We start from the raw sequence: 23124 nt of genomic DNA on the forward strand, positions 1-23124 counted from the left end.
TCAATAATGGCTCCCAGTTTGCAGTCATCTGCAAACTTTGTTAGCCAGAGTCCCTTAGTGTTGGCCTGTACTTCAGAGAAGTAGATGCCAAACAAGAGAGGTCCCAGAACTGAACCCTGCGGTACTCCACTTATCACTTTTCTGGAGCTGGATTTGGAGTCTGCTACTTTTACAGTGTGGGTTCTATCAGTAAGCCAGTTAGAAACCCACTGGGTGACGTAGGGATTAATGTCTAGCTTGGTAAGTTTATCTAGGATTCCAGAGTGTGGGGGATGGTGTCAAAGGCCTTGGCAAGGTCTAGATAGGCTGTATGGACCACCTTACCCTTGTCCATGGCTCTGGAGACTTATTTGAAGAAGTCAATCAGGTTCAGGAGACAAGATCAGCCCTTCACGAACCCAAACTGGGTGGGGTCCAGTGTTTGAAGGTTGCCAATGTCTGTTTATAATTTCCATGATAATACACTACATGGCTTTGCAGATAAGGCTTGTCAGACTGATGGGACGGTAGTTTCCGGGATCCAAGGTGGATCACCCCTTGTGGAGTGGGATAACTGTAGCTCTATGCCACTCAGTGGGCATGAAACCTGAGGTGAGGCTATGATTAAACATGACACTTAGGTGAGGAGCCAGTTCATATTGTAGTTCATGTAGTACACAGCCCGGGATGTCATCTGGTCCCATGGATGCTGTATTCTTAGCTTTGGAAAGTGCGTTTTTTACCTGTGTGGCCGTTATTACCGGAATTGGGCAATCTTTCGGTATTGAGATGGGCCATTTAGGGGGTGAAGTTGGCACTGAATCGATCTGCCAGGATATTGGCAATATCCTTGGGATCAGTATATTTAATGCCATTCTGTTTTAGCTCAGAGCAGATCTGAGCATTGCCATTTAGATTCTTGACAGTTACAGAATGCCTTGTGGTTGTCTTTGGAATCTTTGGCAATTTTATTTTCGTAACTAGCTTTGGAGGATTTTATGAGGGATCTCAGTTTCTTACTGAGGCTGGTAAGGGAGTTTTTTGCATCCTGGGATTTTCCTCTTTTCTGCAACAGTTTCTTCCTTTGTTGTAAAGTTTGTTTATGGCAGGGGACCACCAGATTGGCTTCCTTTTTTTGGATGAGAGCATCTTGGTTCTATTTGGGATGGCACGATTCATGCATGAGTGGATGTGCTTGTACAGTGCCTTAGTGTAGGATTCAGCAGTTGAACTTTCAGTTCCCGTCTGCATGGCTGTCATGAAGTTTGTCACTTCTGACTTAAGTAGCATGAAGTTGGCTTTGGAGAAGTTTTTTATGGAGGTTTCCTTACTGGGCGTGGGGGTGGGATGTGGATGTTAAGGGTGATTAGCTTATGGTCAGACCTGACTAATGAGGGGGTGACCACAGGTGTGGAGCATCGATTTCCCATGTTGGTAATGACCAGGTGTAGGATATTGGAGCCCCTGGTGGGACTATGGATTAGTTGATCCAGGGCGTTGGAATTTATGAATTCCAAGAACCGTTGGGCAAAGGTGTTGGTACATGAGTAGTTTTCCCAGTTAACGGCAGGGTAGGTAAAATCACCCAGTATTAGGGTGTTTGGTTCTAGCTTAATATTTTCCAGTATGTTTAGAAAGGTGTAGTGAGAATATTGGGGTATGGTGGGGGATCTGTAGCAAGCTGCAATTTGGACTGCAGTCTTATCTAGTGTTAGTTGCACCTGGAGAATTTCAGATGCATTGTGTTGGGCAACTAGCCTGGTGGTGTGAATATTGACACTCCTCCACCTTTAGTGTTTCGGTCCTGGTTTGGTGGCCAAAAAGTGTGGTAAGAGTTGTAGCCTGGTACTGCAGGAGTGCTCTCTGGAGCCTTGAACCAGGTCTCAGTTACTGCACAGATATCGATGTTCTCCATTTTTAGGAGTGCCTCCAGAGAGTGCATTTTGAGGTGTGCCTCCATAGAGTGCATTTTGAGGTTTAGACTTCTAGCATTGAGTAGCATTACTTTCAGATTTTGCATGCTTGTACCTGTTACGGTGGTGGTTTTTGTCCTTTGAACTTTGCCTAAAAAGGCACTATAGGGGTGGCAAGAGCCTTAGCCAGTAACCTGAATCCCAGGGGCGACAGGTGCAGACCATCTCTGGCAAAGCATCGTGGTCTGTCAATCATGTCATGCCAGGCAGACAGATACTGGATCCCCTTTGAATGACACCAGAAGCTTAGCCAATTGAAGTCAATAATTTTGTCCTTGTATTGTGGTATCATTCTAGGCGAAGGCAGGATGCTACTCAGGGCTAGGTCATACCTGCCTGGGCCACATGATCAGAGAGCTCTTCCATGTCTCTTCATGTAGTCCAGGGAGGTATGTCTCAAGTCATTCAATCCAACATGGACAATGACAGAGTCATATTTGTACTTGCTGTGGAGTGACTTGAGTGCATGCATTATGTGGTGGATCCTGGCACCAGACAGGCAGCTGACTGCAATTTTCTCCTTGTTCAACCTGGTGAGAGGGACATCAGTGTGCCGGACTATAGAGTCACCTATGACTCAAGTGTTAGGTACATTGTCTTGCCTTAGGGGCTGTTGCTGGGTGGCACACTGGTGTTGTGAACTATGTGACACTTTGGTTGTGATAGGTGTTTGTTTGCGTTTCAGCTTCAAAGGTCCTTGTTGCTTGGGCAGGTTACAGTTAAGGGCCTCTGCATATGTGGATTTAGTGTTGCAATATGTGGGTATTGGTGGTGTGGGTTTAGAAGGGCTATGTGTTGCTTGAGGTGTAGTGTGGGTGTTGACCTTCTCCTCTTGACTGTCTAGCACAATCTTGGGTGGAGAGAGCTTTGCTTCCATTTTGGCTATGTAAGTGCATCTCTCACAGGTTGTAGTGTTGGGGGGTAGGAGGAGAGGGTTGTTTGTGTACGAGGCAATTGCTGCATTGCCCCAGTATGCCCAGATTCACCAGGTGGACAGGAGAAATCACTGGAAGCTGACCCTTGGACATGCCTGGTTTGGTGCTTTTTTTTTTGTAAAGTACAGGAGCGGTTTTCTCTTACCTCAGCAAGGTACTTTGCAATTATAGGCTGTTTAGTGCCTACTATTAATTTCTCCTTATTAACAAGGAGAGTTGAGTGCTTGTATCAGTTTAAGGCTTCCTAGTGCTTTCCAGCAGGTATTAGAGAAAGTGCTAGTCACAGGGATGCTTAAAGGTAAGATGAAAAAAAATGCACACTGCAGTTTGCACTAGAAAAGTTAGATGTGAAAGTAGGTAACTTAAGTTTTACCTGTTTAAAAGTTAAGGTTTAGTGGAGAGTTACTATTTTTAAAACAGCAAGATGGATTGAAAGGGGTGGTCACTTTTGTATTCTGGTACTATGGAATACAGTAGGATGGCCAATAAATTTAAATAGTTGAAGGGGACGGATATCAAAAATGATGATTTTGTGATTACTCACACAAGCCAGCGAAAGTAGAGAGGAAATGAGATATATGGTCAGATTAACATAAGAGGCAGGCAACTAGAAAGACAGTGGTATTTAACAAGACAACTGTAACTCGGTGGGAGGGCGGGAAAAAAATTTCTGCCCGACTCAGAAGAGAAAGAGCTGTGGTCTCTTTCGAAGTTTTAATATGCTGTTAAAGCAGAATGCAAGTAAAACACAAGGTAAAGAAAACAAACCACAGTATTCAAAATATAGAGAGGCAATAAAGTAATACAAAAATACAAAACATAAAAGCAAACTAACCTTTCCTTCACAGCAAAGTGTAGCAGAGTCTGGATGAGCCTTTCTGGTACTTTCCAAATTCTGTAACAGATCCTCTTCAGCATCAGCAACAGAGTTTGTGTTTCTAGCATTCCATGTATTCCATCTATGACTTACCATGTCCTCTCAGATTTGTTTGTACACATGTGCTTGCATGTGCGCACATTCATGCAATGCTATTAAAAAACAGAAACTACACTTCTTCTACAAGCGAAATACGTCTAAGTATTTAATATAAAGAACCAGTAGTGCAATGGAATAATCCAGAAGACTGGGACATATCTGAAATTCTAATATCTCTTGAAAAGGAAAACTGATGACCCTCAAATGCCAATGACACCATGAGAAGTACAAATATAAGAACAGTCTGCACTCCTGTGAAAAATGGAATAAAGACTAGCACAGTAATCATACAGACATTCATGCAATAAACAATCAATCTTGTCTCTTCGCATCTAAGCACCACCAAGATCAGATGACTCATTTGCTGTTCTTACGGTGGTAGTGCTGCGGTAGCGTTGTCATCTCACAGTAAGATGTTGTCCTGTTCGATTCTCAGCTAAAGCGTCTTGTGTGTGGAGACATGCGTGAGTGGGCATACCTTCATTGAAGGTTGTACGTCAGGGCTGGCAACTCGGTACGTAAAAATCTACTGCCAATCATTAGCGGACCGGAGTTCCGCTGTGGCGACACCTAACCGGGAAAAGCCAAAAGATACAACAACTTTATTAGTACAATTTTTTCAGAAAAAAAGTTCTTTTAATGCAGCATCTCTCAAAGGTGGATGGTATGGGGTCTACATCACTTCATCAAACCATCAATTCAACAAACAGTATTTCATTGGAAATGCCATTCACTGAATTCCCCACATCCCCTGCCAATTATACATATCAACTCAGAGATCACACTACAGTGGGGAAAGGGCAGATTTCCCGATCCTCACTATACCGCAGTCTCAAACAGACTAATAGCATGCTCGATGCAATTGCACTGAAAAATGCCATTTGATGAACTGATTTTTCACTTAACTGATAGGGACTTGGATGGCATGCAGTGGTAAGAGCACCTAACAGTTCCAGAAAATTCCTCTCTCTTGTATGGCAGAGGACAACAGCTGTTCTGTGGCCTTAAGCTCTAACCGACTGAGCTTGGACCTGTTTGCTACCTCATTGTTTGTACACTAACTGTAAATGAGTAAGTAAACACGTTAAAGCAAATGAGTACGTAAACATTTTAAATAGTAAAAAAGAAAAGCTTCAAGAATCCATCAGATCTCTGTTACATACCAAACAGCAATAACTCTGACTTACTGATATCTGGATGTAGTCCCATGTATCCTCAGTGCTCTTATCCTCCTCATCATATGGGTTGTAACTGACAATGATCTTGTGGATTGTGCTATTCAGCTCATCTTTCAGCTAAAATTTGTGGACAGAGACAAAAAAAAAGAGAGAGTGAGTATCCAAACAAGAACTCTACAGATTATTTTATTAATTTACTTTTCTTTAACTTTCTCTTCCCGCTGTCTGCCAAGACACTTTTGGTCTACTGGCCCATACATTCTCCACACACCAGCGTGAAAGCCAACCAAGAGGGGCCATCATTTTGTCAGCCATCACAAATCGGTACATTTTTATTTTTTTCACTTGTGCGGCACTGTCCCACTCACCTAGGACTTAGCATGCAATGCGTACCAGTGAGGGCAAGTCGCTCACTTCCATGAGAGACATAACCCCTCAAGCACAGTCCTGCCTCGCCTTGAAGCTAATGCTTACATTATCCAACAATGATTTACTTGAACACTTACTACTATGGTAAGTTCTTACAAAATTGCACTCTGAACTTTGTACAGTGTGTTTCAGTAATCCATATCTGGGTTGTTCTATAGCAAGTCCTTCAGAGTCGCAGTTGCAAACTCAAAACTAACCTGCAAGCAGTATACTCTTTGGTAATGGTACGGAATAACAACATGGAAGCTTCACCAAGCCTATGCAGTCACCTTCTCTGAAAGGCCAGAGTGGTTATTGCATTCTTTGCGCTGTGGGTACTCGTGGTCTCTCCCAATATTTTTTCCTTGATGACAGTAAAACAGAAGCTGCAATGTGCCAACACAAACTGAAATAATTTTCCTTTTCTTAGATGCAAAGAACACAACTGATGTGAGGTTCTGGTGTTCTTGGCTCCACCTATACATTATACTAGGTGTACTGATAAGGAATTAATTCTTCTTCTACCTCTTCCACTTCTTATCTAATCCCAAGAAAACAGTAAAAAATCAGTGAGTCTGAGATTTTGGTAGAACACCACACCAAATCTTTTTGCATACAAGTAGGACTGGTTCTAAAACGGACTATCCTCATGGAAAACTAAAAGGGTTCCTGCACAAGTAGTTTTGAAATCCTAGATGAGATTATGACCAGTTAAGAGCAGTTTTCAATGTTAGGTACTTAAATGGTATGAGGCAGTAGGTTCAACAGGGGCATTTGTCAGTGTTTTCAGAACACAGCTAAAGTCCCACAGAGGAGAAACAGTGTTTCGGAGTAGTTGTAGATGAACCTCCTAGAGAATGTATCTTAACAGTCTGTAGTGATGCTAGGAAAGGTTGTACAGACATGCAAGCTGAAATGACAGACAGATGTACTTTTATAAAAGTATATTCCAGGCCTGAAATAATCAAGCTCAGTTAAATATTTTAGGATCATCGACACTGATGCTATGCTAGGGTCTTGATCCCTCCTAAGGCACCAGAGAGAAAACCTCTTCCACTGACTAAACATTTCATTGTGGCAGGCATTCGTGCCTCCTTAGGGGTGAACAGCACATCTTAAAGTGAACTGGTGCCTAAAGATCAGGAGAATTTGATCATCTGAGCAGTGACTTTCAGTGTCTCTAGGCTGGACTGTATCAGGGCTCCTTTGTTCTAAGTAATGAGGATCACTTACAGAGCACATAAGGTTTCTCCTTGGACAAGGAGGGGAAAACCAAACGCTGCCTGGACCAAATGGGTGCCTTTAATATCACTGCCCTTCCTTTCTTGTTCATGGTTAATGCTGGTGAGAACGGGATAGGAGGAAATGCATACAAAAGGAGACCTACCCATATCCAGGAGAAGCCATTTACTGCCTAGTGCTCTGGAGTAGAGTTTCCTGAGTTGTCAGTTGCTCAGAGAGGAAAACCGGTCCATTTGTTGTACACTCCCCCTACGAACAAGCTGAAGATGGACAACTCTCTGCATCATCCATTCATGATGATATTCAGTCGATCTGCTTAGCTAGTCTGCCCACAAGTTCAACTGGGATGGGATGTAGACTGCCTTTATGGTCTTTTGAGATTGAATAGCTACTTCCCAGGCAGTCATGGCCGGACTGCACAACAGGTATAAGCATATTCCCTTATTTGATTATGTGGAAGACTGCAGTACTGTTTGTCTGTGGTCACTGGCAAAACCCTTGTTTTCCAGAAGCATTTAACAGCTCTGAGTGCCTATATTCAAGGCCAACATCTGCTTCACATTTATTTGCTTCCTCTGATTTGCATCCCAAATCTCTTGTACTTTGAAGCCTCATGAGTGTACTCCCAATCTTTGTCTGATGCATCTGTGATTATTGTTTGATTGTGAAGTTTCTGTTTGAAAGGCATAACTTTGTTCAGTTTTGACCTGACTGAACCACCATTTTAGCTATTTGGAGATGCAGGACAGCACAGGATTAATCTCTTCCAGGGACGGGGAATGATAACTCAGGTCCTTCTCATGTACCACTGCAGTTTTCTTTCATATCTGCAATCTGGTAAGGGAAGCCATCAAAATTGTTGAGGATATAAATCCCAGTATGCTCAAGAAGTCCCTTAGTGTAACCATTGTTTCTTTAGTTACTAAATGGATGGACTGAGTGAAAGATTCCTCCTTCTCTGAAAGGAAATACGGCCCTCTGAATGCTGGAATCCAGTAAGGACTCAAGAAAAATCCTTTCTTGTAAGGGGTGACATCTGACTTGGGGATGTTGAAGGAAAAGCACAGGGACTGAAAATAATCCATGGTGAATTGCTAAGCCATTTTCAACTCTTACAGAGACAGTGCCAGAATGAGGTAAATGCCCTTGATTCTGAAAAATGAAATTACTAGAGCTAGTCACTTTGTAAATACCTTAGATGCAGATTCTAATCCAAAGACAAGGAGATAAACTGATGGTGGAGAACATCTCCCCCAGGCCTCAAATCTAAGAAGGGACCTGTGGTTCCTATGAATTGGGATATGAAGACAGGCATCCTTGAGCTCCAGAATAACTACTACAAATTCAGGGAATTTGAGTGTTAAGAGGGTTTGCAATGTCAGCATCTTGAACTTTGTGAAAAGTGTTTAACTTCAGTAGGTCCAGGATTGGTAGCTATATTACCTCTTTTCTCAGCACTAAGAAAAGCCTTGCGTAGAATATGCTGTTCTGGTCATATAACGGCAATGGTTCAATGGCACCTAGTTGTCAAAGCTCTTGTAGGTTGGGAGGTACCAAGTGTGCCTTGATTCAGGTAGGATGTCTGACATTTTTGACTTTCTTAGAACTGCAGTATGCAAAATTGAGATATTACCTGCAGCATCCCACTGCCTTTTGTAGTGTTTTCTCATTTTCATAGGCAGTGGGTTACCCTTCCTGATATTTTTGGGGTGGGTGGGTAGCTAGGGTAGAAGTGTGGGAGGGGGAGAGGCATCGTGTAGTCACGGCTGCTCTGCAGGGTGTACACAGTCATGGGCTCCCAAGGCTTCACCTTCTGGACTCCTTGCCATTTTCCTTTTCCCTGTTCATTCTTACCGTTGGCATGGTTACCTTCTTCTTGCTTCCAACAATAAGGTTAGACTTGGGTGAGAATTTCCTGTCGCACCAAAGCATGAGGGAGTGAAACAGTGCATTACTAACCGCACAAACCACCTTCTTTCCTCCATTTTTGATGCTATCCCAGCACAGTTATCAAACAGCACATTCTTATCTAGGTTATATGCTCTGGTAGGAGATGTAGCCTCAGCCAGGCATGTTTTATAATAACTGATGATGCAGCTGCTGCTGCCCTATATGCTGCATCCACATTATCATAAAGACACATGACTGGAGTGCTTAGCAAGCTGACAGGGTGAGATCCAACTATTTAACTCTGCGAATCACATTAGGCACTTCCTCAATGTTCTCACTCATCTGGTCAATGACAGCAATTTGAAACCTGGGCATAAGTTTCCAACAATTAATGGCTCTGAAGTCCAGAGTGGCAGCTCTGTACACTTTCTTCCCAAATTGGTCTAGCACTCTACTTTACCACTGAGAATAGTACTGGGAACAGGCAACAGATCTGATCCACATAAACCACTGCTAGATCCACTACAGGGATATCAGAAGCGAACGTTTGGACCATACAAAATGTTCTGTACAAGCAGGAGAACTGGTGCCCCATTTCTTACAGGCTACTAAAAATGCATTCCCTAGACTTCCCAAGCTTGGAGAGGCTGCCACAGGTTTAGAGACATTTAGATCCAGTAAAACAAAATACCTTTTCTGGTCATTCCATGCTACTTTTGTCTCCCATGTGAAATACTCTTTTCATTCTACAAAGAATGTCTTCAACTAAGCTGTCACACTGGTTGAAGCATAGCATGGTGTCATCAGTGGATGTCAGATCCCAGCAGTCCAATTCTTCCCTTGGAATGTGAAGGTAGGCATCCTTGATATCCAGTGATGCCATACAAGTCTTAGGAATAATGAGAGGACAGAATGCAGAAAGAAGAAACCTTCAAGAAGGTGTTGAGATGTAAGAGGTCTAGAATTGGTCTCCAGGGACCATCCTTTCTGGGCACTAGAAATGTTCTGAAATAAAACCCTCTTCCTCTGTGGGTGGGTGGAACCTCCTGAATTGTTCCCTGACTCAACACATCCGGAAGGACCTCTGGAAATAAATGCAGCTGTTCCTGAGGAGGTTGAGGAATGCCCATAAAGGGAGGAAGAGATTTCCAGACCATGAAGCAACAGTTTTAAAATAACGGAAAGAACCCATGTGCCCTGAGTAATGTTTCCCCAAACTGGAAGAGACAGAGAAAGATGAAGGGAAAGAGGAATAAGGCTGTGGCAAGAGTGGTAGTCACAGACTACATGGCTTGTCAGGAAAAGGCTGCTTCTGGGCAGGAGCAGAATGAGACCTCTTTGATGGAGGAAGGCCTCCTTAGTCTTTAGTCTTAGATGGAGCAGCGCAAACCTTTTTTCACACAAAGCAGTCTCGGAGGGATAATTTCTATGAAACTTGGGTACAGCTGCGACAAAACAAATGCTTCAAATCCTGTAGTTCCTTACCTTTCTCTTGCAAAGACTAACAAATCAGCAGTAGCAGAACCAACAAAGCTTTATTATCCAAAGGAGTATCCAGTAACTTAGCTTTAATGTCATCTGGCAGTGACTGAAATTTTAACCAGGAATACCTTCTCAAAACAAAGCATGATGCAGCTGCATAGAAGATGCTTCTGCTGCATCATAACTACACTTAATTGAATGTCTTGCTCCCCAAGAAGAAGCTCCTAATAAGGACAAGGCATTAGTCTTCCCTTCTGAATCAGGAAGATCAGAAATAACTTGAGTGGCCTGTGAAAGAAGAGCCAAAGCATACCTGGTCATGTGAGCCTGATAATTAAAAGCACAGAAAGCTAGGGTAGCAGACGTTTAGACCTTCTTCCCCTGCCTTTCCACAGTACTACTTTCCTTATCAGAAGGGACATGTGAAGTAGATGGCAGTAATCTGGAAGGTTTATCCAAAGCCACAGAGACCACAGCAGGATCAGCAGATGGACACCTAAAAAGAAATTTGCTATTCTCCCACTTTGTAAAAGCAATTTGGCTTCTTAGGGCCCAGGAGCTAAGAATCTGGAGTTTGGGAAGCTGAAATAAAAGCATCCATTAAGGCAGCCAAAATTGGAGGAAAAGCAGAAGGAGAAGGGAACTCCATCTGCAATAGGTCACAGTACCTCTTCTGCACATCACTAACCTGGGAACTATCCCATTTAAAAAAACTCCCTCATTTTGGAAATAGTTTCACCAAAAGCATACTCCAGAGGAGAAGGAATAGAGTAAGTTAATGATTCATCACCTGAAGAAATGTCTTCCTCAGACTAATCATGTTCCCTAATTCTCTTTTGTGGAGAAGATGTTCAAGGTGGAGAGGAGGCTTAAGTTCCATAAGGGCATTAAATAGGCCTTGGGTAAAACTCTGCCATTCACTTTGTGGCTCTCTGCGGGGAGTGGAATGCTTGTTTTTTGTTTCTATTTAACGTGCACATCTGCCTTATGAAAAGTAGGACTCTACTCAGGCCGACACTCCACAACTGTAGTCGGAACTTCCTCCCTAAAAAGTATTTGAGGAATCCTTTAGGTCCTTCTGAAATCACATCTCAGTTCTTCCTGAACATCCAAAGTGGATGTCTGCAAAGCCTCAGAGGACATGCCTGTCATCAGATCTATGGTGCCCTCTGAAGCAGTTTCAACAAAGAATCCAAACCAAGGACCGGACGGATCTTCAGTCGTAGAGACGTCAGATGTAGAAGGCACAGCTGAAGAGCCAGAACTAGGGTGTTTGGCCTTTCTCTTCACAATGAATTCAGCAGAAGACCCAGACGTACCCTCCATAGCATTAGGCCCTAAGCAGAATAAGCACCAGTCATGATTATCCTTATGTGAAATCTGTCTCCCACACTGGCATTTCCCTTTTATTTATTGTCATTTTCTTTTCTTAACATTTGTTGACCGGGAAAGTCCGAGTAGGATACAATCTATTTTCAGTGGAGGCCTGGGGAGAAACACTCCAGATGCATGTCTTTGGATTTTCGGAGGAAACCCACGAGAACGCAGGGAGGACATGCAGACTCCGCACAGAAGGCATCTCAGTCGAGAATCAAACTAGGGAACTTCTTGCTGTGAGGCGACAGTGTTGACCACTACATCACTGTGACGCCTTTCTTGGATGACATGAAAATACCTCAAACACAGTAACAAAAAAGGAGAAAAAATCCAAACGGGGAACTTATCTGAAAAGGCTTGATACAGCAACAAACAACTTAGACGGGCAGACCTACTACTGAAGATGGTGTCCGGACTGGCGGCGCAGATGTTCTGAGGATAGTACATGCGGATATTGCATTTATGCCCTACATATGCAGGGAGCATACGTGCGATGTCCCACGTACCTGGAAGTAGTAAAAGGCTTTGGTATACTGGCTGGATGTCAGGTCACCTTGGCAGGAAATCCCTCATGTTATGAATACTGCAACAGTGGAATAGAAGGACATCTAAGGGGTATCTCCCCCACCACATACCCCAAGGCAAACATTATGTACATGTCTAGTCCTTTACAGATTAATTCTGCATGGCAGCACTGTAAACAAACTGCCCCACCAACAAAAGAAACCCACAGATGCACAGTGGCCAATTAAAGACTACGTACAAATAGAGTATGCCTACGATACGGGCAGTCCAGAGGGGAAAAGGAGGTCTAGAATCCCTTCTGTAGCAATGATCATTCTACTCAAACATCTATGGTTACATTTACCACCTTCAGTACCCTCAAAAAAGTGTATTAGATTCATCATGAAGATCAGTGTTGCAAAGATTTCAAAGTATAAAGTTAACATTTAAAATAATCAGTTTTATTTGTGCATGCTCTCATACAATATTTATGAAATAAGTTTAAAATAAATAGAAAACAAGAAGGATACATTATATGGAGTATGAAGTTTTAAATATGCTAATACTTGGCAACATGAAGATGCATGCCAAGTGGTATGCTTTTTCTAGAACATTCAATACTTCATGGAGGCCATCAATATATTTAACAGCCTCTACTGTTTACGCACCATTCTGACAAACATCCAGACATTACGCACATAATGAACCGATTGTCAGACAACAAAAGGAAGAGATCTAGTATCAACTGCCTCCAGTAACTGCAAGGCTGAGAAACACTGCCCACAGCTTCTAGAATGTTAAAGTGATGCCCTCTCTCATGTACTCGTGCTTTGAGCCTTGAGGACATGAAGTGGGCTCCCCAGGCCAACAGTAATGCATTCATCACTACAACTTGTAACAGATTCAGCTGCAAAAACAGAAGACCTGCAATGAAATCAGTGCAGGTGGTTCGTTACTTCACAACTGGGTACGAAAGGACTGAAATCAACAGAGGACTCAAGAGCAAGTGGTGACTCTGAATACTCAGACACTTCATAATCCACTGCAAAACCCACACCCTCGAGCACAAAAAGGTACCTGAAAATCAAGGCCACCAAAAAGCTCTTAAAATGCATGAGGGTCTAGGCCAACACCCTCCTGTGCATCTGTAGTCAGGCTGTAGAGTTCATGATTTCTTAGGGCTCTCTCTTCTCTGCAAAAAGAACCAATCAAAAGTTCAGTGCCCATGATAAAAGTAAATGTCTGAGTCTAGTTCATAGCTGACTTATCAGTTATGGAAACCGACAGGGACTGCAACCCATAGATGTACTCAAGCCAACAACCTTATAGATGAATCTCTCTGTGAGGCCACCATATGCTAGCTATCCAAATAATGGAAAAAAATGGAGGTCCTTCATCTGAAAGGCCTCCAATTTAATGGTATCGTCTTGGTAAAGAATCGCACTTGCAGTGGCTAGCACAACCAGCAGCACTTCATACTAAAGTGGTACCCCATGAATGAGCCATCTGTGTGGACCCCAGACACCAATATGACCAAAGCTGTCCCTCTATCCACTCCAGTGGCATCACCTGGGTGCTCTACAATGACAGAGGTATGCCCTCTGAAAAGTCATATCGGATCCATCTCAGTCAATATTCCAGCTCGTGGCCTTCAGCAAAGCTCATGAGCTACATTTTTACCCACAACCCCCACCCCTTGATTACCTCAGATTTCGTATGCCACGCAGCGAAGTTCAGTCAGTCATAGCTCTGGGCTAAGTACATATTTTTTGATAACTATTTTGTAATACATTTCTTATATATTTCTTATATTTTCATATACATTTCTCTTTATACTTATATCTCCCTTTAGCGCTTTCTTGTTGCCATACGTCCGTTTAAGTTAGAGGGCGTTTTAGGAACATCCATTTAAGTTAGAAGCCGTTCCTCTCCTTGTTACTAAAACTTTAAACCTTTTTCTGTGTGACAGAGTACCTTAAGTCCATTTTAAGTTGGTCTTGAGTGATTGTGTACCTTTCGGTCTTCCTATATTTCTTTGATAATGTCTCAAAAGGATAGCAAGTCTTTGGGCTTTAATAAGTACGAGAAGTGCAGTAAAAACATGCCCCTTAGTGATTCGCACACGTTGTGCCTATATTGCTTAGGGGCTATACATTTACAACAGTCTTGTTCCATTTGCCATAATTTTAACAGTCAGGCTTTGATGGAACGCAAGAACAAATTAATATTGAAAGGCCTTTTGAAAATGCCTTTCTCTCAGGTTATACCTGCAGAAAAATCAGACAAACCACCAAAGAGACCTTCATCAGAGCCGAGATCCTCATTGGAGCAGAAGCAGAAAGCTCCAAAATTGATGGATCTGAAAGCTACATCAGATCCGACATCCACTCCTGGCTCTGGTATTTCCTTGGAGCAGGGATCTCCATGGGTTCTGACAACATCCTCAGTGCAGAAACACAGGAGCCGTTCTCTTTCCATGGAAAAGATTTCTTCTAGGCTCCCTTCTCCAATTTCGGCCCCTTCAAGATCACCTTCCCTATCCACTAGGTCCACCAAGAGTATGTCAGATGAAGACGTGGATAGCATCATGTAGAGAATTTTTTAAAGACACCTGCCTTGGCCAGAATTCTTGTGGATCTGAGCCCAAAGGAACCAGTTTAGACAAAAACCCTTTCTCCTGCTGTAGTTCCTCCTCCGATCCATCCTCCTGTTTTAGAGCTGGAAGATTCTAACATCCAGGTTGTGTCTGTGTTGGCTCTGGGACTCCTACCATCTCTGGTTCAGACATCAGCTCCGAGCATTTCCCTGCCCTCAGAGTAGGAGACCTCTAGGAGCAGACACTCCGTCTGGTCTGGAGAGACTTTTCAGGTTTATTCGGGGCTGATTTTGTCCCCCGTGGGCCTCAGCACGGGTGAGCTCAGCTCCTACCTCTGCTTTGGAGCTGCCCTATTCAGCCCTAGAGACACCTTCGGTGCCGACAACTTGTGTGTTGGATCCGAGGACCTCTTTGGAGTAGGAAAGGTCTGCCTTTGAGGTAATGAGGAGGGCCCTTCACTTCTTCAAAGTCTGAGACTCAATCTTTGTCAGTTCTTCCTCCCTCTTTACGTCAGGTGCCTTTGCCTTTTCACGCACCCTCTCTACAGGTTAGTAGAGATGCTAGGACTCTAGATATACCTCAGGGTACTGCCCCCTCTTCTGAAACCTATCCACAGTATCCAACTGAAGAGGTCCCTCAGAAGAGGACATGTAAGAGGAAACATCTAGACTCCCAAGAAGAGTCCATCACATCTGATACTGACCTCAATGAGGCAGAAGGGTCCCCACGATCACCTCCTGAAGATGTCTCCTTTGGAGACATCCTAGAACTATTCAAACAGAGAGGTGACTGGCAGTCCCCCCCCTTTCTGTTGAGGAGTCAGTGTTCCTGAAGGCCATTGCATCTCGCACTTCAACTTCTTGGGTTACTCCACCTTTTGATGAGCTTATCGATCTTATCTCTCAAAAGGCTTGGGAGACCCCAGATACCATAGATTCTATCCTAGGCGGCCACAAATACATCACTCTCCCCAAAGACAAAAATTTCCTTACAAAAGGTGTAGGAGTTGATGCCAAGGCTGTGGCAGCAGCCACCAGAAAGGAACTCTCTGAAACGAGTATCTCTATCCATCCTCCTAATAAAGACTCCAGAACTATGGATAGATATGGGAAGTGCGTCTTCGCATCAACAACCTTTGCCTTACAGTCCCTGAATTACCTAACGCACTTTACAAGACTTCAGAGGGACCTGATTAAAGAGTCATCGGACTCCCTTCAAGAAGCTGTAGCTGATGCAGCGGCAGAGAAAGTCAATGCTCAGCTCGCTACCTTAAATTCAGTACTCAACTCTTCCACGAGGCTGATTTCTCATGCAGCAGATGGAATGAGTTTGGCAGCAAGCTCAGATATCTCTCTCCAGAGAACGGTTTGGATACACCTTTGCAATTTCTCTGAGCCCTTCAAGTCTTCCTTCATTAACTCCCTCCTTTGATGGCTCATCCATCTTTGGGCCAAAAGTGAAGAAAACACTCACCAGGTGTGAAGAAGGTAGGACCTTGTCTGCCATTGGAGTACGTTTCTCCACTCCTACCAGACCCTTTCCCAATGGCCAAAAAGATGGTGGAAATATGTGGTTCAGAAAATTACAGAGGTCTTTTCAGGACACACAAGTTGAAAGTTCCCCCAGGGCCAGAGGGGAAAACTATGGGAGATGTTGCTTTCAAGGCGGGGGGGGGAGGGGTGCAAAACCAAGGCAACAGGAATCTTTCTTTGGGAGACCTTTCCAGCACTCCTGAAGGAATGCCTGACTGCTCCCCTCTGGAGGCAGTTGGGGGACAATTATCCCCGCTCCAAGAAACCTGGCAAAACATAACAAATGGGTGCAGGACATAATATCCAGAGGATATATCATCCCTTTCTCCCTTCCTGTCCCCGAAAACAAAGTTGTTCCAGATGTTCCACCCAGTCAAAAGGAACAAGCAACTACAGAAATTCAAAAGTTGCTAAACAAGTGAGTCATCCAAGAAGTCCCTGCAGATCTGAAAGGATCCAGATAAAATACCACCAAGACCACCGATCCAAGAAGTAAGCGAATTTAATGAAACACTTACTGCAAAATACTGTTGGCTTATATACAGCATATTGAAAGGATCCAGAACCTACTAGAGATTCTTTTTAGTTCCAAAACAGGGGACTGGAGACGCATTCTGGATCTCAGCAACCTAAAGAAATCACTAAAGAAGAAAACGTTCTGGATGGTAACACTGCAGTCGATACTTCCCTTCCAGGAAAAGACAACTGGATATGCTCTATAGACCTCAAAGATGCATACTACCATATCAAAATGGACAGATGGTCCAGGAGGCTCTTACACTTCTGTCTGGGAGCCAGTCACTTCCAGTTCCAACCTCTGCCCTTTGGTCTCACTACAGCCCCCAGTGTGTTCACCAAATGTATGGCAGTAGTAGCAGCTCACTTGAGATGCAAGGGAATCCATGTATTCCCATACCTGGATGACTGGCCCATAGCCGCCCAGACCAGGCATCACTTACTCTAATCAGGAGATCATGTTCTTCAACTCTGCTCCTCTCTGGGCATTACCATAAATTACAAGACATCTGTGCTACAACCATCGCAATCCTTAAGATTCACAGGAGCAGAAATAGATACTACCACTCAGATAGTACACGATCTCCATCATCTTGTCAGGACACTCATAAAAAAGTCCAAAGACACTGCGAAACTGGTTCTGCAAGTGCTAGGGAAAATGGCTGCTTGCATCATTCTAGTTCCTCTAGCTCACCTCCATATGAGAGTAATCCAATGGATGCTGTTTGCTCAGTGATCGATCTTGGAATTTCCTATGTCCCACAAGATAACTACAACTGAAGCCTGCAAGAAAGATCTAAAATGTTGGCTCCACTCACAATCAGTTCTACACGGCCACTCCCTTATTCTCCCCACAACCTCTAGCCATGGTGAACACGAACACTTCCCAGATTGGGGGGGGGGCATTTTCTGGGGAAGACAGTTAAGGGGCATCTGGCAAGACCACAAGGCTCACCTGCATATAAATGCCCTAGAAATAACAGCAGTGCTTTTAGCATTGCAAGCATTTCAGGACTCTCTTCCCACAGGGACAACTGCAATTCAGACCAACAACATGTCGGTAGTATGGTACATCAACAAACAAGGGGGAACCAAGTCTTACCCCACTTTATTGAAAAACTCTCAGGGTCTGGCATTGGGCAATAGCCTCCAACCACTTTCTAATAGCACATCCCAGGGAGCTCCAACGTGATTGTGGACAAATTGAGCAGAGCCACCTTATGCCCACGAGTGGTCCCTCAATCAGAAAATAGCAGATGTGATATTCTGCAAATGGTGCCAGCCTTGCTGCGACCTCTTTGCATCACCCAACAATGCCAAATACAGCAACTACTTTGCCCTAATCCCTCCAATGGGGGAGTCACCAAGGGATGCACTTGTTCACAATTGGCCCACGGGACTTCATGTGTTTCCGCCTATTCCTCTAATCCCAAAGCTTCTACAGAAAGCAAGTTTGTTGGAGACAACCATTATCCTAACTGCTCCCTACTAGCCTTGTCAAATCTGGTTTCCCCTTTCTTCAGCCTCATCTCTGGTACGAACCCTGGATTTTGAACCCAGTTCCAGACCTTCTGACATTCCTGTCTGGGATGGTTCATACCAACCTAGACAATTTGAGATTAACAGTTTGGCTGCTTCAGTTCCTTTAATTACCAGGTTTTCATCCCTGTCCTCTCCAGTCAAGCATATAATTTTATCATCTCATAAATCGTCCACTCGAAAACTTAACAGAAGCAAATGGAAAAAAAATCTGTAATTTGGGCTAACAGTAAAAACACAGACCCTTTTACAGCAGCAGTTCATATTATTCTTCAATTTTTGGCAGATTATCTTCAATGATGGAGCAGCTTCACTGAAAGTTCAACTAGCGCCAGTCTCTAATTTTCATACAGAAGATAATGACTGCCCAATCATTGTTCATAGACTTTGCAAAGCCTTTTTCAAAGGCACTGTCATGTTAAGGCCTCCTATTAAACATCCAATACCTCCTTGGGATCTAAATTTCATTTTAACAAACATTATACATCATCCATTTGAACCTTCTGCCACGTGATATGAAGTATGTCTCATGGAAAACCATTTTCTTGGTGGCAATTACTTCTGCTAGAAGGGTATCTGAATTGCAAGCGTTGTCCATAAAACCCCCATAACTAACCTTTCACAAAGATAGGGTGTCGTTCAGCACCAATCCATCTTTCCTACCCAAGGTGGTTACAGAAAATACCCTGAACCAGTCTACTGACCTTCCGTGTTTCTTCCTCAGTTTTGAAAATAAAGGAGAATATTCTTTACACTTACTTGATGTTCATAAGCAATTACATTTTTATTTACACAGGACTTTGGAAGTCAGGAAGTCAGACCAACTTTCTGTTTCATTCTTAGATACAAAGAAAGGCTACCTAGTTTCTAAGTTCACATTATCCAAATGGCTAATATCTTGTATATTCTATATTTACAATTCTAATAACAAGACCCTTCAAAATGGTACTAAAGCCCACTCTACTAGATCTGGTGCCACCTCTGCAGCTTTCCTTGCTACACTACCTCTGGATAATATATGTGCAGCAGCTACTTGGCCCAACCCTCATACTTTCACCACTATGAGGTGAGTTAATTTGGCCTGCAGGTGGAGAGCAGCCTTTGGTTCTATGATCCTGAGGAATGTTCTCCCTTGAGCCACCCAATATATCTGTTGCTAGGGACACGGGCCAAAAGTGAGAATAAAGACGAGATTGATATCACATAAAGAAGGGATGTTCTTACCATAACGTTCCATGTGTGTTGTCAATCTCGTCCTTTATTCTCACAACCCTTCCTCCTCCCCTGCCAAGACTCCTGGTACACTTGTGGCAAAGTGGATTGCAATATATATACATATATATATATATATATATATATATATATATATATATATATATATATCCCCCTCCTTTCCATTTCAGGGGAAAAGATACACACACACACACACACACACACACACACACACACACACACACACACACACTTACAACTAGTTACCATGTAACTCTTCTTTATGCACCTTTGGGTGCGCAAACAAGATCTGAGGTAATATGAGGAAGGCATTATGGGTAAAAATGTAGCCCACGAGCTTTGCTGAAGGCCTCAAGCTGGAATATTGGCTGATATGGATCAGACACATCAGATCCAACCCCACAAGTAAGAAGAAAGGATGAGATGGACAACACACATGGAACATTATGGTAAGAACATAACTTCTTTTTTACTGACATTACTAAAGTTTGGGATGGTATAAAAATGTCCTCTCCTCAATGGAACTAAGATGGTGGGAATAAAACTTGTTTCATTCCAGAGGATAGACAATGTCTTCAGATATTCTCCCCTGTCCAAAATGTACTGTAGAAACAGCTTGGTTTCCAAATGCAGCCTTTTATGAGGAGGACCTAAACACTGAAAGTGGCCCTATGACCACACTGAGAATCCACTAGTACTTTATGATGGTTCTCCAAGCTGGAATAAACTCTTGAGAACTGCCTCTTCTCCATCAGCAATGGAACACTCTAGAAAGCATTCAGGACAACTGCTGTGCCGGTGGCGTTGTCCTCCAGGGAGAAAGACAAATCCTCCTCCCATCAATATAATATCCTGAAATGGCAGCAGCCTCTTTCTAATGGATGGATGCACATCTTATCAACAGGAAGTAAAGCTATCATTACCCATCAAATACACAATGCACTAATTAATGCAATGTAGTCTTGTTACCCATCAACTACACAGTGCACTAATTAATGTACTGCAGTGTCATTACACAGGCAACAAGCTGTCAAGTGGAAAAAAGCCATCTCCTCTTTCCTTAACACACCCACTGGCGTCCCCCAAGGTTCCATTTTGGGTCCTCTCCTTTTCAATATATTTATAAATGATTTCTTCCACTCATTACCCCATGCTAAACTTATTCAATATGCAGATGATTCCACAATTATCTGTTCAGCCACATCCATCCCTGCTCTCTTAAAACTGACTCAAGACGCCTTTTCTACCACAGAACAGTGGATGATGGACAATCATCTAGCACTCAATGCATCAAAAACCAAACTTATGGTATTTACCTCTAAAACCAACACCATTGATAGAAAAATAATTTCCATCACTAGTCAGAATAACACACCTCTTGAACTGGTATCTGAAACTAAACTACTAGGAGTCCTGATTGACGACCAGCTTAAATTCAGTAACCACCTACAACTAAACATAAAAACCCACCAAAAACTTGGTATGCTCTATCGACACAATCGATTCCTCACTAGATCTACTAAGCTCACTCTTGCTACTACATTTCTCATCCCTTCCCTCCTTTATGGTGCCCTCTGCTAACAAACCTACAATCCTCTCTCAAAACAAAACTGTCCTCTTGTTATAATAAAATTGCCAAATTTGCAACTAGCCACAAATCATCTACCCATCACTGTGTCTCTCCACAAACTTAACTGGCTAGAGCTTCCCAACCATCTCTCCTACACTCAGCTTACCTTTGCTCATAAACTAATTTTTCAGCCCTCCCTCTGTCCCTCTCTCAGCTCTACCTTTAAAATGCACCTGCCACAAAGACTCCTAAGATCTAATAACCAAAACCTAATAGAACTGTACAAGCCCCGTCACTCTCCAGGACAAAACCTCCTGTCCTTTGCCCTGGCACGCCTATGGAACTCCCTTCCTCCCTCCATCCGTATCACCACCAACCTCCCTACTTTTAAAAAATCACTGCACTCACATCTAACATCCTCATAGGAATGCTCCTGCTCCCACCCCTCCTAGCCTGTTCTTCACTTCTTATGGGCAGCTTTACCATATATTTACCAGACACCGAATAATAAGCCAACTGTAATGACATCTTATAATTATTTTATTCTATTATTTCACTCAAGAAACTATATATGTACTGCAGCAATAATTTGTTCTGCTACAAAATGTAACCTTAACATTTAAAAAAAAAAAAAAAAAAAAACACAAATATATTATGTAAATGCTTAATCTTTGCTTTATCTTGAACCCACAAATTTCCACAATTGTAAACTACTGTAATCTTTTTGTTTACCAATGTTTTAAAGCTTTGTCTTTCACTTACAAATGATTGTAATTGTAAATTGTAAACTGATGTAATCTCTTTTGTAACCTTTGTTTTGGAGCTTTTCTCCCCAGGACTCCATTGAAAACGGGTTCTTATTGGCCCAATGGACTATCCTGGTAAACCAACTGCTAATAAATAAAATAAATAAAATCAACTACACAGTGCACTAATTAGTGCAATGTAGTGCAGCTTGCCTTGTATCACAGAATTAAAAAATGTAAGCAAAAGGATGTGGGGCAAAGCTCCTGTGGAACTAATCTGTCTGTAATTTGCATTGTGGGAGTGAGAGAGTAGTGTTGATAAATCAACCATGCTAGTATTTAAGCTTTGGTGTCTGTGATGCTGTGTGTAGTGTGGTGATGTACAGTGTAGGGACATGTCCTATACCAATCTCAGAAGGAAAGCTATGACTTTTTCTTTTTGTACTGGGTTTGACTTCCTGTAGTACATATTTGACAGGAGTATTATACAATTGTTTGTGCTCAGCAGTTGAATGTTGACTCAATCCCTGGAATACAGTTATGATTACAACTGCTGTGCTAGTGGATTTACTTTCCTGGGAGACTAAGCTAGCATAGCAGTGGATAGCAAAACTCGGGTCTACTAAGTTGTCTAAGGCCGACTATATAGAATCTGAAATTGTTGGCACCAGATTAGCGGAAGCAAAAAAAAACATTGAATGTTTAAACAGAAATCTCCGTAAGGGGAGATTTCTGTTTAGTTCAATGTACTGCAGTCTCGGAGTTGGTATATTTAAGTAGGGGGGTGTGGGATGCACAGCCCCCCACATGGGGGGTGCAGGGGGGCTTGCCCTCCTCCTTGCAAAGGTAAGTTTTTATTTATTTTTGTTTTTAGGCATTTTTTTTTTATCTTTCGATGTTTCAGAATTCGATGACATGGTGTCGACCATATCAGATTCGATATTCTGAAACTTCGATAAGATAATATAGATGCCAAAACTCTCTACTCTTAGGAGGCTCTCCTTTATGACCATGCTTTGTTTTCCTGGAGATCTATCCTAGCCTGAAAGTAGTGAAAAGGACTGGAAGCGGATCAAAGAGATCCTCCACCACGGCTAAGAGTCGTTTCATCTTCTACAGGTCCTTTAGCAAATCTTGGGAGGTTTTCCCAAGAGGGCTTTTGCTGCTCAATCACATCGTTAACGGAGTATGTCAACAGTATCTGCCACTGCAGGAAAACTTCACAACCTGCCACCCCTGTTATAGCATCAGTGCAGTTACATGTACTACAGGTCAAATGGAAGCTCACTGTCAGTGTTCACCAGCTTTTGCTCGAGATGTTCAGAGGGGATGAATGCTTTTCCTAGAGCCTAATCCACTATGTAGAACTGGCACTGGGCAGCTGCCAGTTAAAGGACCTGAGTTTAAAAGTTTAAGAGGAAAAATACCCTCTTGTATATTTTGCCTGA

The 23124-nt window shown here is 42.9% G+C and overlaps 1 protein-coding gene across 1 annotated transcript in view; it reads right to left on the reverse strand.

Annotated features, from left to right (window-relative positions):
- Positions 1-23124, reverse strand: part of CD82 (CD82 molecule) — a 1552457-nt gene that overhangs the window by 281083 nt on the left and 1248250 nt on the right. The window contains exon 6 of the mRNA XM_044082558.1: positions 5051-5158. Coding sequence (XP_043938493.1) covers positions 5051-5158 — 108 coding nt within the window. The remainder of the gene's footprint in view (positions 1-5050; positions 5159-23124) is intronic.

The sequence above is a fragment of the Protopterus annectens genome, chromosome 9.part0, assembly GCF_019279795.1.
Source record: "Protopterus annectens isolate FY-2018-M chromosome 9.part0, PAN1.0, whole genome shotgun sequence".
Classification (NCBI taxonomy): Eukaryota; Metazoa; Chordata; order Ceratodontiformes; family Protopteridae; genus Protopterus; species Protopterus annectens.